Below are 17,372 nucleotides of genomic sequence, written 5' to 3'. Positions count from 1 at the left end.
ATACTTCTATATAATTATTAAACATTTAAGTGAGAAGTTGAAGTTAACATACGATTATGTATTTTTTGAGGATTGCACTACATCGCTTTAATACTAAGGAGAGCCTTGCTATAGAATTGTAACTATTGAAGCAGCTAGAATGTATGCAGAAAAATTATTTATACAAACTCCACTTACTAAAGAAGAGAAACAACCAACACACCAGCAAGTTTGATCTCACATTTCATTTTGCTTTTCAGCTAATAAAGTCCCCAAAGGACTCATAAACTATATAGGAATCATTTTGCACAATAAAAAAGCTTACTTCTCTCTTAGATGAGACACATACATACAGAGTTTGGAAACAGAAGTAGTTTGTAGGCAGTATGCAAGTATCAGCGGTTAAATTTACTAGATACTAAGTAGTTTTGTTACAAAAGTCCATGGGGAATTTTAAATTTTAATTTTAATTTATAATCTCTGCTTTGTAATATATTCCTGTAATGAGACTTCTAAGGTCTCATAGAACACAAAGCAGGAATTTTATTGTAGTCTTTGATTGAAGTTTCACCTGTTAAATAAACAACAGTACTCACTGTTGCATATATACCAAAATGCATACCAATATATCTATACAAAACGTGGCTGAGATCAAACATACACATTTGATGACAAATAGGGTAATGACTTTGGCACAATTACAACCTAGTGCAAAAAAAAAGTTGTTGTTACCAAAAAAGGTAACAATCCTTGTCTTGAATTTCAGATTTGTAAGCAATGAGATCTGCTCTACAGGTAATGAGATTACTGCTAAACAGCTGTTCTGCTACTGTTTGTAGATCAGCTCTTCAGAAGACGCTGTAATGTTTTTACTATGTGCCCCGATACACCAGAATCAGGTGGTCAGTAGACAAGAAGAACTGGCCTTCTTAGTTTAGTTATACTCAGAACAAACAATTGCTTCTTGCTATAGTCACCACTAAATACAAATGATACAGAGAAAACCAGACTGTCGTTACAAAGACAGAAAATAGTTGATATTAAATATATGTATAACTAAGATGTAACTGGGAAATAAAATTCAGGTATGAGAAGCAATCAGAACTGTAAAAAATATTATTTTCTAATACTGCTAAGAGGTATCTTAGGATAACAGTGATATGGCTTCCAATATTGTCCACATTGAGTCCTACATAGTTTTTCTGTTCTTTCACATGAGCAATTCAGTCACTACTGTTTCTCCTTCCCATGCATTTCCCTGGATGAATTGTGTAGTACGTGATTTTACGTTTTGGGAGATACTTTTTGCAAAGCAGGTATTGCAGAGAATATTCTTTACATATTAGCCGATGTTCTGCTGATTTCTGTAGTAGAAGTAGGTAACAACGTAACTTACTTTCTCTGTAGAACAGTTGGCATATTTTTATTATTAATAGAATAGTAACTACCTGACAGAGTTTTTGTGAGATTTAACGGAGTCGAGTTTATGCTTTCTGAAGATGAGAAATGCTTTTAAAATGCAAAGTAAACAAATTTTTAATGAAGGCTAACTCTTAGTAATTGCTTCATCGCCAAGCATTATGTCGTCACACTGAAAAACATCTGCAGTGTTATATAGGACATATCTCACTAAAACATTGTGAAACTGACTAGATCACTAAGAAATAACTACTGAAAGCATATACTTGAAAGAAGTTATATTCAGGTAATTTCATAAAGTAAATTAGTGACAAACTAGTATCATTATGAACAGATAAAGTAGTTTGTAATGACGAAATACTGAATACAAATACTGGAGATAAAAGCTAGATGTAACATGTAATTGGGTGGAAAAGAAAAAAATCTGACCTTTTATTACAGTATTATAAAAAGTCTATAGGTTAGACTTTGGTTTAGAAAATAATATATAATTTTATATATATAAGCAGGGGAAGTTTTATGCTTTTTTGTTTGTTCAACTTTTTTTCATCAGTTACAAACTGAAATGGTATATAGCTTGAGTATTAATGATATTTCCTTTTAGCCATTTTTCTTAATAATTTTGAGCCAGTTCCCTACACCCTATCTACATTTAGCTCTTTTCTTTTTAAGGCTTTCGATTTGACTTACTCTGTTTAGGCTCTTTGTGTAACTTGTCTGTAGAACTCAGGAGTTAGTATTCAAGGGATCATTTTAAAGTGATATTTTTAAAGTGAAGTACCACAAAAGGATGAAAAGGTATCTGCCACTCTATCACCATAGTTGATAGACTATTATTTTTAGAATGTAGCAATAAGCCTACAGGTTAGTTCATGCATGCATACCTCTGGAAGGCTGGAAGAGGCAGTGATCCTTTGGCTTTGGATGATTTTCTGAAGTGCTCCAACTAACCTCTTAACTATAAAGTTCAGGCTTTAAGTCTTATGAGACAGGGGTTTTCTTCAAGAAATTCTTGGGTTTGGATAAGTAGAATTCTGCTGTTGCACTCTTTTTGTGATATTTGGAATTTACACGTTCAGTCCTGGCCAAAATAGGACTTACAAGATCATCTGTGTTATTTCTTTTAAGGCAAAAAAAAAAAAAAAAAAAAAAAAAATCAAGGTTTGTTTATTTATTTATAATGTTCATATTACTCAGGTCTGGTCTGAGATTTGGTTAAAGATCCAGATTTGTTTTACCTCTGCTAATTTATAATTAACCTTTTAATCTGCATTTACTAATTTACTTGAGAATCAAGACTGTTCTTATTCAGTTGTTTCATTTCTGTATTCATGTGTTCATATGATCAGACTGGATTTTAATTCTGTGAAATATTTTCCAATTGAAGACATTAGCTTATTGTAAATCAGCCTGCACAAAGCTCTAGAAAGCATATGGAAAGAACATCTATAAACTGATGGACTGAAAGAGAGACTGGATAACTTAATGATTTTTTTCAGTCTTTACATTGAATTATTGACTTTTAATTCCATGGACTAAATTCTTTTTGCCTTTTTCATGTGAAACTGCTATCAAATCCAATGGAAACTCTTTATGAGGGCAGGAAGCAGAACACAGCTTCATGTGAATAGATATTGGCAGAGAGAGGGTTTATTATTATTTTATATACATGCATGTGTATATATAAACTGCTTATCTTGTCCTAATAGTAAATATTTATGCTAAACTTTGTTAAATTTTCAAAAGATTTAAAAAAAAGATCCAGAGGCATAACCATAGTTAATATATAAGATTAAAAATTTTATTTTAATGAAATCACAGTTCTTTACTGTATAAGCTATTAAGACCTCGTTTCTCTTCTCTTATGATCTGCTTAGCTTCCCAGGGATTTCTTCAGATTTCTTAAATTTACAAGCCATAAATTAGCAAATCATCAACATATCAACAGGAATAATCATCTGTTAGAGATTCCTTCCAGAAGGAAAATTTCTTCACAGAGAAGCATAAAAACTGTAGACAGATAGATATGGTAAACAGAAAGACAAACAGATAATTTAAGTTGACAGGCCATCTTGGACTCATTAGACATTTGAATTTGATTAAAAATTAGAAAAAAAAATTTTAAGGCTTATCCAAGTACTTTGGCAAAGGTCCATTTGCTGCAGTAATGAGAGGCTCAGCTCCAAAGAAAGTGACATTAGATTATTATATTAAATAATTTGATACAATATGTAAGATATTATTTTCCAGTGGGATGAGAATGTAATAAGAGAATGTGACATGGATTGCATTATGATCCCCAGGGGTGTCTCTATTTCCCATCTGCTAGCCATTCTTCTAATCCCACTGTTTCAAATGAAGTCTCACTTAGTGATAAAGAAAATCTGATGAGTGTTAAATAGACTGACACATAGAACTAATAGGAAAAACTTTTTTTTTTTCCAATTTTGCATGCTTATTAAACTATATCCATTCTTATGAAAACAAGAAAGGAAATGTGGGAAGTGACATATAAAAATACTATGACTTAAAAAAATGTGTATTCTAGGTCTCAAATCATGTTCCAGTCCTACAGTAATAGCACTAATTTTATATTTCTAGTTAAAATTGTAAAAATTTCAACTTTTCCTTCTCTCTGCCTAAACTTTAAAAAAACTTTTCAGTTTGGCATCAAAATAGCAGTTGTTGCTGTCCATATTTTGACCCAAGAAAGACTGAATCTGATTTATAAATCTGCTAATCTACCATATTCTACAAAATATACAGGCCATGACTTTAAGTGTGGACATTCCAGGGAGTGCAATGTGAGATGGCAGAAGTGGTGAATTGATCAGCAAGTTTTCGTGAATTATGACTTTTTGTTTTCACTCAAGTTCTGTTGCAGAAAATTAGTCATGACATTTTGGGGTGATTTCTATGGAAAGAAATGCATTGGCTCTGGTCATGAATGAAATGCTCAAAATCTTAGAGCCTTTACTAGCTCCTGCGTTGCTTACAAAGAATTTATTTTTTGACTCACTGAGCATTTAAAAAATGCATAAGGAGATTTGAAAATGAATAAAGGTGGGAAAATAGAAAGCACTTTATTTAAGGGAAAATATTTTCAATTGACCTAAAAAGTAATGACAGGGTGTCTTGTGTGTGTGTTATCTGCTGCACAAAATATTACAAGAAGGAAGCCCAGGGTTTGGAGGGATTAGAAAGTAGATTAAGGTCTGTTTGCAACTGAGATGCTAATGCTGGAGGTGTGGTTTACTCCTGCATTTTACTGTAAGCTTTGTACTATGGACTCCTTGTGCATGCCATAGCATTGAATTTATACTACATTATTCACTTATTTCTTACGGTGTTATAGCTGTGTTGTGTCTAAATGTTGTGGTATTTTTTATGAAAGCAGAAATACTGTAGATAATATTACCATCAAGACTGAATGAAAGGATGAATATTCGTCCTTTACTTTAAGCTACAGTGGAAGCCTCTTAACTAACCCAGACCCTGGAAGAAACAAATCACTCTGCTTTCTTCTTATTATTGCAGTTTCAGAGGTATGCATCAAGCAAAGAATATTAATTTTTATTTCTTAACTTGCTTTATAGACAAGCGTTGTGCGATTCCTTAGATCATAAAAATGTAAGATAAACTCATTTAGCTGTAACTGAGCAAGAAAGTTGAAATAATCAAAGCAGCTCACAGTGAATCACTTATGATAGCATGCTATTGGGAACAGACTTAGATGCAAGCTCTAATATACAGTTTAAACAAAGGAGTGTGCTATTTATCCAGGATTAAAGTATCTGAAATGCAGTCTATCAGCCTGTTCTCTAGTAGAAATCTCACTTAGGTGGGCATAAAATATTTGAGGACCTGTGTAAGTGAAATCTTCTGTACTATTTCTATGTGCTTCAGAAATGATTTCTAATATTTCAAGGTTGCCAGTGACACACCAGCAATATTCACTAAGCAAGACTGAAAGCTGGATTTGTACACGTGCACTTGATATAGTTTCATTCACAACTAATTAGGGTCTTGTGTGTGACTATGTTTGTCACACATCACCAATTTTATGTTTAAGAGAATTTGAAATTATTCCTTCTTGATTCTTAATTTTACATACTTACATCGGTCACAAAGTAAATTAGTATCTGCATCAGAGGTAACTTTCAAATGCCTGATAGTAATGGTTTTCCATTTATGTTAATCTGATGTATGATCCAGTGCTGTTTCACTTATCTGTATTGTATACCATATACTGAATGTAGCTCTTTGAGTGTTTTCTGGTATTAACTAATTCCTTTTTCTTTACTCACAATATAAGAGAGATTCCAAAAAGTGTGGAACCTGTTGGAAAGAACAGATAGTTTCTGTCAGAATTAATCACAGCAGCTTCAGTACAGGCTGCACGAGTTCACTCTGGTTCCTAATTAGTTGGCAGCTGAAGCTATCAGGTCCAATTTACGGAAATTAAAGGTACCTCAGACATGTTCTTACATACTGCAATCACATCTCCAGTCACAGTGTAGTCATATTCTTTTATACATTTAATGTTGATACATATTTGAAAGTCAGTGCTTTTAGCTTCTCAGTAACTTCAACACTTTTGAAATTTTGAATCCTTCAGGAGTAAAGAGAGTAAGGAAAATCTACTTTCTAACAAACAGTTGAAGAAGAAGAAATGTTAAAATAAAGTTGCTGGGATGTTCCATGCTTGACAGAGAGTTTGCTATATCCTTGAATATTTTTGATTTGTCTCCTTTGTACTAGAAGGTCTCTAGAGCCTGATTTGAGAATCAGAGTAAGAAAATAGCTTACAGTTGAATTTTTAAAAAACATCATATCTTGATTTCAGAGTATTTTATGCTCTGTCTTCACAGATATGAATGACTAATGCAAAAAGGCAAGTTTGGGAGTACCACTTTTTAGTTTCATACCTGCTAGAGTTATTTTTTAAAAACCAACCTGGTGTGTCTTTTTTTGGTCCAGAAGTGTCCGTTCTAGATGAGTAGTTCTCAGTCTTTGCTTTTGTCATATATGCAATACCTAGGCAAGGTTTTTTTAATGGTTAAAATATTATAACATATTGTTCTGGCTCACTATACACACTGCCTAAATAAGTGGTCCTTAGAGGACCATCCTTGGGTCCGAGTCTTCTGTGAAAAAAGAGAAAAACATGAAATCATGACTGTACAGCACCTATTACTCTATCTGTATTAATCTGAGAGAGGAGTTTACATTAAAATAAGGCATGTGTTTAACCGAATAAAAGAGAGACACATAAGCACATGCATAAAGTTTTCACTTTAATTGAACTGAATTAATAGAATCTTGAGTAATATTAGGTAAATCATGAAAAGCACAAGCAGCTAGAAATGTATTGTAAACGGGTATATTTAAAGAACGTGTACCATGAACAGATAAACAAGAAGACCATATGTACAGTCTCTGTTGACATTTATTGACTTTTCTTAATAAGAAAAAGTGACTGAGACCCATCCTTTGTTGAGGAAAACCAGTTAGACTTTACAAGAACCTGTTTACTTCAACCACAGCAGCCTGCTACTGGTATACAAAGAAAGAATTTAGAGGTTCGATAGATGAAGGCATGATCAGAACACTACGCAGAAAGACCATAAAGAGATTTGAGCATATGTATTTGATATAAATATTATAGTTTTATAGAGACATCTAGATCAATATGCGCCACACTTCATTTAGCTACTTGACAAGTGAACACCATGTATTCAACTGAATGCTGAACAGAATTTTGTATTTATTATCTTTGATTTATTATGACAGACTAGTTAGATTGAGTTTTTTCAAGTTCTTTATACTTGTTCCAGTAAAATGGATATAATTTCTTTCAAAATAAACAGGCAAAAGGTTTGCCTTTCGTATTGTGTCCTCTGAAGGAAGAACCACGCGAAGATCCTTTTTGAAGAATCCTATTCACAGTGGATCTGTTTTCATTTACAGTGCTATTTACATGGATTAAGTGTATGTTCTCAATTATCTCATGTCAGAATGCTAGATGTTTTAGCTTTTGCTTATTTCATTTTTTTCTTCCTGAAACTGGTTGTTTCTGTGGTAGCTTTGGACCTTTTATCACCATTTTTGTTTACTTTATAAGAAGCTAGTGTATTTTTAGCAAGTGTATCATTATGTCAATACTTGAGTGGAAAAGAATTAGGTACTGTAGAGAATTTCAATTGTGTAGAATCACAGTTGAAATCAACTGTGTAGAACTGTACTGATTTTTCATATTTGGTCACTGTAATTAATTTTGAGAATGATAAGTACATATGGGAGAGAATGGATTAGTCTGGCTTTATTGGTTGTTAGAATATGGCTCCTGATAAGCTTTTGATGCTCTGTAAAAGATTCTTTTTGCAGCATCACAATTGTGGAATATGGATTCCCATTGGTATATTAAACCAGTTTCACCTCTGATACATGGCACCAATGACAACTATTACTTAACAGAAACCTTAGTCCTCCTGAATACTTATCAGCAATAAAAATGTCTAAATTCCTGAATCGTGGTTTTCAGTATTGTCAGGGAATTTCTAAATTTTGTTTTTAAAGAATGAAAAAAAAGAAAATTGGAAATCATAGTAATTCAGCTAAATAGTGTATTACTTTTGAGGTTTTTCATAAACAAAAGTTTAACGCAGAGGTTAGACATTTCTGTGGACCCAAAACTATTAATACAGTATTTTCCTACCAACCAACTCTAGCTGAAAGCAAAAGATATCCAGCATGTTGGCTTTACTTAAACTCTCAGTGCGTGGAAAAAAATGGATGGTACATGGGAAGGGAACGGTTATTGGAACAAACAGAGGAAGTTATAAATCTTCAAATCATATACAGGACAGACTGGAACAATATAAGCTCTCCAAGTTTTCTTAAATAATGTGCCTAATAACTCTCTCTGGGCAAGTCGGAAATCTGTTTTCAATTTCTTCTACTTCTAAGCAAAAATATAATTTATGTTAAAAGGAGATTTTTTGTGGGAGTTTTCAACCAAAAATTAATGCAAGTATCTCATCAGAAAATATTGTTTGAAAACCAGGAGTTTTTGTTGCAGTCACTGCTCGGGACACTGCCTTGGACTATATAGGAACAGCAAAGAGAAGAATAGATCGTGTCCAGCCCCAAACCAGAGTGCTAAAATGAAATGATGGTGCAATGCCTTCTAACACTTCCAAAAGAATCAGTCCTGATGCTCAAGTGCAAGAGTATTTGACAGCCAAATATTTTATTTTCACTGGAGCAGATTGCTATGAAACCCTACTGAATGAGAATCATAACAGGATTGAATTATTGTACCATATGCATCTGCTTTTAGCAGGAGGGTTTTGGAGCAGATAACCTCTGGAGGTCTTTTCCAACCTGAGTTATCTTGTAATCTTATGATCCTATGAAAATTTCTTCTGCAACAGAGTAATTTGGGTTGCACACTCTATCTGGCTTGTAGTTTTTCTCTTCAGTTTACCCATATTTTTAAAATGTGGACTCTAATTAATGACAAAAAGAACCCATATGAAGTGAAATTTCTCAGGAACAAAGTAAATTTTCTGCACAGGAATGCAGTGTAGCACGAGAGCATTCAGGAAGAGACCCTGCTAAAGCTAACAGCACAGGATCTGTACAAAGCAGTTGCCTACAAGAACAAATTATTTCTATTATTAAAAACAACGCATCAACTATGCAAACGGAAAGTTCAATTTCTTAATTAGTAATAGATGGAAACATTTGAAGAAAATAGTACCCATAGTTTAAAATTAGACATCTTAGAAAATGTGTACCAAAAGTGTAAGGAATACAAATGAGTATTTTTAGCGGCTATTTATCATTTTCTTGGGCCTTTGTGGTTTTTGATGCTAGATGGGTTTACACTCAGGAAAAGTGCTGAATACTGCTAGACAGCTAGAACTTCCCAATATGTTAGTGTAATGTAGTGTATCAAACACAGTCTGCTCGGAATTTAGATCTAGTAAACTACTGAGGTTTTAAACATCTCTTGAGGTTTTCCATTTACATTGATATATTGGATGGAGATTCATCCATTGATGGGCAGTGAATCTTAGTGCTTGAAATCATATTTTACCCTTCTGTGTTGAAGGTTATTATCCTGACCTAACTGTGAGTGCAATAACACATGCACACACAGTGCTGACAGCTCAGGCAGTTGACCACTAGGGAAACTGAGGAAGAGTGCTTCTGAGGTGGGGAATATCGCCATGGTTTTATCCCATACAGAGGCTGCTGCAGACTCTGTCATGCTGCAAAGATCCCAGAGGAAACTTCTTAAGGACCCCTTGCACCAAAAAAGGATGAGCTAATATATTTTATGTCTTGTTTCTGACATTGTGCTTACCACCTCAGAAAACAGGAAAGCTTTAACTCGGGGATTTTTGTGTTAAGTGTTTACAGTCTGAGAACTCAGTGCTGTGTACACTTACTGCACCAAAAACCTAGGTTAAAATTGAGCAAAATCTTACTGAAGCCAAAGCAGACACTCTGCATAGCTAGTTTAGCAATGAAAGTTCGTAGTATTGAGTCCTCTGTTAAACACAAAACAGCATGATCAGAGTCTCATATAAACATATATTCCTTGCCTGTTAAAAAGAATTAAAACATTGAAGTTTTTGACTGCTGCTGTTTCTAAAATTACATCTGAGTCCCGGTGATCTCACTAAGAACTCATGCAAAAGGAGTGTTTGAGTTTATGATATTTCTAAATAAAGCTTTAAAACTCTGTGCTACACGATTTATAGAAGTGGTAATAGTAGAACGATATCATAAGGTGTGCTGGACTGGTATAATAGTTTGTTGTGTTTTGCTTTTCTAGTCACCATCTGAACCACTGCAAAAGTAACAGTACATCATGGTGATATTATTCACTGCATGATGCATATTGCTGATTTAGTCTTTGTTCTGCGTAATTATCCCTTTTCCAATGAGTTCTATGCACTTTTCACACACATTTCATCAAGCATCAAATTATGAAGCAAGAACAGACTGCTATTATAGCCAATGACATAAGTAATCATTGCTGCCACCTATTATTTGTTGTTTCCAGCCAATGAGGTTTCTGCGTTACTGAGTTTTCTACAGGACAATTAAGAAGTAGGTGAGACTTGGATGGTCTCCTTCTTACGTTGGAATTACTTTACTTCACATTTGGCAGTTCAAGTGCCAAATAAGTTTGTGAAATTGTGTGTTTGTAGCGTTTGTGCATAGACTATATGACTGTAATGAAGTTGACTTTCTGTTAGTTAAGGAATTGTATCTATACCGTTGTCCCTCTTCCTGACTTCTGTGAGCAATGTGGTTATTGGAAGTGTTAGCAATAGGCATATCAAAATCACCATCTGTCTTAAACCCATGACAATAATGGAAGCTGGGGCTGAGTTTTTGCCATGAAGGAACTCGTGAGACAATGTAGGATATTCTAATCACAAATTTTTGGACTTTGCTTTACAATAATAAAGGAGCAAAGATCCCTTAAGTCAGGAAGAGTGCAATTTCCTAGGCCTTTTCTTCAGCCTCTCAGAATTTAAGATGTAGAATTCAAGAATGTGTATGCAGATATATATTGTGCTTCCACCTTACATGGTCAGATACATCTAGTAATGGAAACACGGAGCAGTAGAAACCTTTGTGACATCACATTCTGTGCAAACTGATTTTTTTCTAAGCAATCTGTTGCAATGGTGCAATAAATAATGATTTCTTATTGGGAAGTACTCTCCTTGTAGGAATTATGGTAGGAAAAAGATTTCTTTTTTACTGCTTATGTCCTATAATTGGCAAGCTTTGCACTGCCTTCATTGGCATAAGTGTCTGCTTTCAACCATGGAAAAATAGCGAATCATTTCAGGGAGATTTGCTGTCTCATTATGTCATGAACCAAAAATTTAAACAGTAAATCTCAGTAGAGGAGGTAAAGATGTGGGGAAAGATGTGTAAAGTAAAGAAATATGACTTTAAAAGGGACTGGTTAATACCGTGTATAAACATATATATAAATGATGCCACTTATTGTTAAATGTGTATTACAACTTGGCCAAATGGTTTGTTAATAGTAGTCTTTGCAGGTGAGAGTGTATATGTATTTGTAATTGCAAAGCACCTTTTGGAACTGACGTTTTCCTTCTCTGACTTCATGGAATAGGATCTAGAGAAACATCAAGAAGAGACTAATACTCTTTTTTGGCCCATAAATTATTATTTCCTTCTCTACTTTCTTGCTTGTTTGTTTTACCTTCTTTGCAAGATTAACTCTGATTTTTCTGTAACAGGCACATAGTTGTCTGTGGTCACATAACACTTGAAAGTGTGTCCAACTTCCTGAAGGACTTCCTGCACAAGGATAGGGATGATGTCAACGTAGAAATCGTCTTTCTGCATAAGTGAGTAATCTTTCAAGATTAGTCTTATCATCTGTTACTGAACCTCATTAAATTAAGCCATATCTTTTTTGGGAAGACAGAGGACCTTTCAAGCTCCAAATAACCATAAAATTAATGTTTGTAATTACTTTTGTTAACAATGTATTTTGAAAAAAGCGTTGTTTTCTGCAATTTTTTATAACCCATTGCTAAGTATAGGTGTTTCAAGCAGACAGACTTCAGACCCAATCATGTCAATTGTGAGGTAGATAGCTAAACACATAGTTGAAGTCGGAGTGGAATTATGAAATAAAAAATGTTGAAATACTAATAAATAGATGTGAGAATTTTCTTTAGTGGCAAATATTTCTAGTGAAACTACCAAAATTAGTAAAATCAGTAAAATTAGTGAAAAATACTGTATGTCATATGAACTTATGCTGTCTGAAAACACATTTTCACCTTTGATTTCCGTAGGAAAAAATGCTTATTTCATTTTGCAAAATATTTATAAAAACAAAAAAGTAGGTGCAGATTTAGTTTTAATATAAATGAGATACATTACAGATATAGTGAAGATAGAAAAGAAATTCTTGTCACAGTGATAATTAGTACTGCTCTTTTACCCATATATACACGCCTACACACACATAGGCTCTTGCCTTTTTCCGATGTGGGATTTGGAAAGGTGTCTTAAGGTGGTTGCTGTTTGTTGCAGGCTCTGCATTACGTGTAATACAACATCAAACAGGTGTGCTTATGGGAGAAGCTGCTAGAAATAGCCATGTGATAAGGAGACAGACAGTATGAAAGGTCTTCTCTGCTCTGGAATGGCATCTGTTTAGAACTGTTGCAAGCTATGAATGAGTAATATTTGTGCGTTTAGCAGCAAGTTCTGCACTTTTCTTCTTGTCAAAGTAAATGATTGAAAAGTTAAAGAATAATTCGTGGTGATTCAACAAAGGAAGCTGAAAAACTAAGAATCAGCGGTCTTGCACAATTTTTTTATCTAGTCCTCTCAAATTGAACTAGAGATGATACCCTCAAGTAACTACATTGTTTGTTTACTTGTTTCCCCTCTCTAAGTACTAACAGGAATTAACTGTGAGAGGAAAGCGGAGATCCAGATTTCCGCAGTGACAATGCATGGTGATAGGAATCAGGAAACTGCATCTGCACATGAAGGGAGTTTAGCACCTGGCTACTTGTTGGTGCCTGCTTTCTTCTGTACCTTCATAGACAAATGTTTGCATGTATCTGTTTTATTTTCTTATTAAATTTAGCATCTGGCATGACAAAGATCTCATGCACTTACTACGTAGCTATTAAATCCCCTCTGTTTTAATGAGTGGCATCACAAAAGGTATTTACAAGGTTGGTGCCACAGTATATAATAGATTGTGATCCATTTAATTTTTTTTTTGTTTATGGGAAAATGAAATGAGACAGAAAGTCACAGCATAATTATGTTTGTTTTAATTGTAGCTCATACAGGCCACAGGGTTCCTTTTCCGGCTTTTGGTGATTGTGCACTGAGCTCTCTCATTTGATGCAATCGGCTGTTTTGAGAATGGTGGGGACATGCAGAGGATGATTATCTTACTAGACAATTTATGTGGAGAATGCTGTGTGAGGATGTTTTCAAGTCTTTGCACCAATTCTTCTGGATTCATTTCTGTGAGAAACTGACAAATGATGAGCGTGCAGAGTAGCACAATGCAGTGGGCCAGAAGCGCTGTAGGCAGAAGTAAGGAAGTGAAAGCAGTATAGTATTTGTCTTTTAAGTACTGCACACTGTTGCCACACCACAGAAAAAGCATCAGCAGAAGTCTGAATACATAAAATAAATAAATGGGTTGGTTTATAAATTAAGGAAATGGGGCAGTTATGGAAACTGACTTGTCATTTGCTCTTGTGTGTTCTTCCTCTTCCCAATGCAGTATCTCCCCTAACCTTGAGCTGGAAGCTCTTTTTAAACGACACTTCACTCAGGTGGAATTTTATCAGGGTTCAGTCCTTAATCCCCATGACCTGGCGAGAGTGAAGGTAACAGCTTTGTTATTCTGTTCTCCTGCGAATTGCCTTTTTTTAAAGTACTCATTGTATTATTTGGAAAAAAACCAGTAAAGCTCTTCTTTATGTAACTCCAAAAGATTGTTATTCTGTCTCTATTAGCTTGCCTAATAAATTATATCTATCCTTATAAACTTTGTTTTCCCTATATCTTTAGATCTTCAAAGCTACAGTAACGCTGTGACTTAAAATACATTGTCTGCCATTCTACTGAACTCTTTATGAATTTTTCATTGGGATTTAGTTCAAGAGTCTATTTTACATTAATGTTTGATATAATAGAACATTGTCTTACAGTGATTGCTTAAAATGCTATTGTCTTACCTTCATCAGAACGATTAGAAAATAATTTTTCACCTGTCAAACCCTTTTTCTATTGTCTAGAATCCTGGAAAAAAAATACAATTTAAGATTTTTTGGTAGCTAAAATGAGGTGGTTTTATTGTCTAGAATTCTCTCTGGTAAATTATTTTGTACTCTTAAAGCAAAGCAAGAAGCTTAAATGAAAAAAAAAAAGATGGCTGTCAGATACAGCATTAACTCTTTTATGTTTCTGTTTTGTTGTTTGTTTTTTTTTTTTAAATGGGATGTAAACTGGCTACTTAAGCCAAGAATATTTTAGTGCAATGTTAACGCTTTCTGGAGTACTAATCATGTCTTTTGTCCATTTTGGCTGCAGGAATTGCTTAACCTTTTGTAGCCCAACACACACTGTTTCAGTTCATCAGAACAAAATGTTCTAATTATGACCATAAAATTGTGTGTTGGTATTTTGTGTTCTGTATTCCACCCTTCTTTGTGTTGGTATTTGGTTGTATATACTGAAAAATACTTTTGTCATCTGTTTTGAGTTAAATAGAGCTAAGGTTTTTGTGAACATAGATGTCCTGTGAACAGATCAGTTCTCCTCCTTATGCTTTCTAAAACTTGTGCTCAAATTCTAAATCATCAGTTCAGCCACCTCTTCCTGTCTCTAATAGGAAGGTACTTAAATTCCCAAACAAAGCTGCAGTACTTGTGGGAGCGCTGTACTGGTATAACAGGAACTTCCTATGGATTTAGGGGTCTACATTTCAGTATCTGGTTACAAAAGATGTGTCCATTAACACCCTTCATGCCTCAGCTGATACAATGTAAGAGTCAATAATTGACTCTTATGCTTGTAAGAGTATAAGATGCTTGATGCTCATAAGAGCATCATAAACAAGTTTCAAGAAGTTGATATGTGTATATAAGAGCTGTTATAATCACTCACGTTAATTCACATTAGCCTTGTAACATTTTTGATTAGCAGTATTAAGAACTGACATTCACACTCATGATGGTAGTGTTGGATTCCCTAATACTTTATGATGAAAGAAGAGCTGGAAAGAGATGTTGCTATTTATGTTTGCTTTTTCTTTGGTCTTTCAGATAGAGTCAGCGGATGCGTGCCTAATCCTTGCCAATAAATACTGCGCTGACCCAGATGCAGAAGATGCCTCCAATATTATGAGGTAAACTCATTAGTTTTTAATAGGTTTTTGGTTCTTAACTCTGATTATCTTAACTTCTGGTGTCCAGATAGGCTATAGCCACACACAGCTTTATTGCTGATCTGTTTCACCTGAAGAACATTGCAGAATTTTTTTTTAGGGGACAAATTACAAGATTGTCTCAGAAGTTCAGAGATGAGGATACCCTAATTTCCTACCTAAGCTGTTTTAATTTAGCTGCTTTAGAAAGAGTGTGTCAGAGGAGACACTTGAAGCACAACCTTTGGTACTCAGTTATTTTGCAGGACTGAACGCAGTCCCAATAGAAATGAGGAGAAAGGGAATGCAGTTACGTTGCTGCAACAATACGTTATGTGAGTGCGTGTACTGCATGGGCTGCTGTTAATGATGGGACAGAAGGACCCTTAATCACTTCATACCTCATTTCTCCTTGGTATATCTGCTCATACAAGTAATTGCGCTGCTCGGGGGATAGCAAAGTATATGCTTCATGATGGTAACAATGCAGTGGTCTCCTAGCTCCATCCTCCTTTTTTACACTGAAGACCAAACGTTGCTTATTTTGATTGACGAGGCACTTACCACATTAAGACCACCGGATCTTGTCCTGCTTTCCTCCTTATATCCTCTGAAGGAAGGAGACGAAAGAGTCAGTCAGTAGATGACAGCTAGAGTTACAACAAACCTAAGCCATTCCATTTTTTGTGTTTTGTTCTTACAACCCCAGTTTTAATGAGATCAGTTTCTTAAAATGTCAATGATTTGTTAAAAATTCTCTAACATAGAATTGGCCAGTGTTATGGACCAGTTTTACTGGCCTGTCAGATGTTTGCATGCTGTGAATTGAAGGAAGGGGAGAGATAAAAAAAAATTAATAAAATTGTTCCTCTGGAAAAAGTTCCCTGTGCGCAAGAGATATGGCTGTCTGTGGAAGCTGCAGGGCTTAAATACGCCTAATTTCATTTTCCAGACATGCTTTTGAGTTGCAATGTGAGAAACTTTATTTTGACATTAATTGCATAAATACATTAAAAACATTCCAAATGCAGATTAGTGCATTCTTAATAGATTTAATACATTTAATGTAATAAAATGCAAAAGTGTTATTTTGAGAGTGGAATTCCCTTGTGTTTTTTCACATTTAAATGAATTTAATTAAACAAAATTGAATGTTTAATTAAATAATTCAGCAAGAAATGGAAAATTAGAAGGAAGACTTGTTTTCTCCTTCCAAAAGATAACATAAATTAAAATTATGCATACAACTTTTTTTGTCTGTTTCATGCTCTAGCTTTGGTACGCTTCAAAGCGCAAGCCAGACCAGCAGTTTGCAAGATACTTCCTACAAAACAGCAATGTAAACAGTTATGGCATTCAGAGTCTTATGAGACTGATGATTCCATAATAATTCAGATGATTTTTTGTTTTGATTGTTTTATCTTCTTTTTCTGCCTTTAGTTTCTAAATACAGAACTGATTTTTTTTGGCCTGTTTCTCTCTTTAATTTTGCTCAATGCTTTTTTCATTTTTAAATTGTATATTCCTCTCTTCATGACATTTTATCAATCCACTCATTTCTCAAATATTTTTCTTTCCAGCCACTTTTAATCGGTACACAGTTGAGTATATCTTAGGCTCATTAAATAATTAAGAATGCAGGCAAGCTGCAGATTATGGAGGTAGCCCCATATTTTATAAATTCAGTGTTCAGATATCAGTTTCAGTATTGAGCTTTGGAATAATCCATAAAAATTAAGATGGATTTGCATGTGGATGCAAAGTCAAACAAAATCATTATTCAAGGTGTTTAAATATGATGAATGTCTAGCAACTATAAATAAATAACATGTGGTGGGGCAGAAAGAAAGGGATTCTTTTCAGACATTTGTCATGGGAAAACTTGATCAATTATGTTGATTCAAAGACATGAAGATAATCACTGAAGATGACATAATAATTGCAAGTGTATTATTTGCTTAACAGAATGAGTACAGTATCTGAACAGAGCTGCTAA

General features: G+C 34.3%; 1 protein-coding gene across 12 annotated transcripts in view; it reads left to right on the top strand.

The window, feature by feature from the left end:
- The window catches only part of KCNMA1 (potassium calcium-activated channel subfamily M alpha 1), a 520,079-nt gene that overhangs the window by 352,679 nt on the left and 150,028 nt on the right, over positions 1 to 17,372 (top strand). For all 12 annotated transcript variants that reach the window (XM_050898974.1, XM_050898968.1, XM_050898969.1 and 9 more), the window contains 3 exons: positions 11,700 to 11,810; positions 13,730 to 13,835; positions 15,276 to 15,358. In XM_050898974.1, coding sequence (XP_050754931.1) covers positions 11,700 to 11,810; positions 13,730 to 13,835; positions 15,276 to 15,358 — 300 coding nt within the window. The remainder of the gene's footprint in view (positions 1 to 11,699; positions 11,811 to 13,729; positions 13,836 to 15,275; positions 15,359 to 17,372) is intronic.

Source organism: Gymnogyps californianus, chromosome 6 (assembly GCF_018139145.2).
Source record: "Gymnogyps californianus isolate 813 chromosome 6, ASM1813914v2, whole genome shotgun sequence".
NCBI classification, from domain to species: domain Eukaryota; kingdom Metazoa; phylum Chordata; class Aves; order Accipitriformes; family Cathartidae; genus Gymnogyps; species Gymnogyps californianus.
The sequence above is the reverse complement of the archived record's forward strand: the minus strand, read 5'-3'. Positions and strand labels throughout refer to the sequence as shown.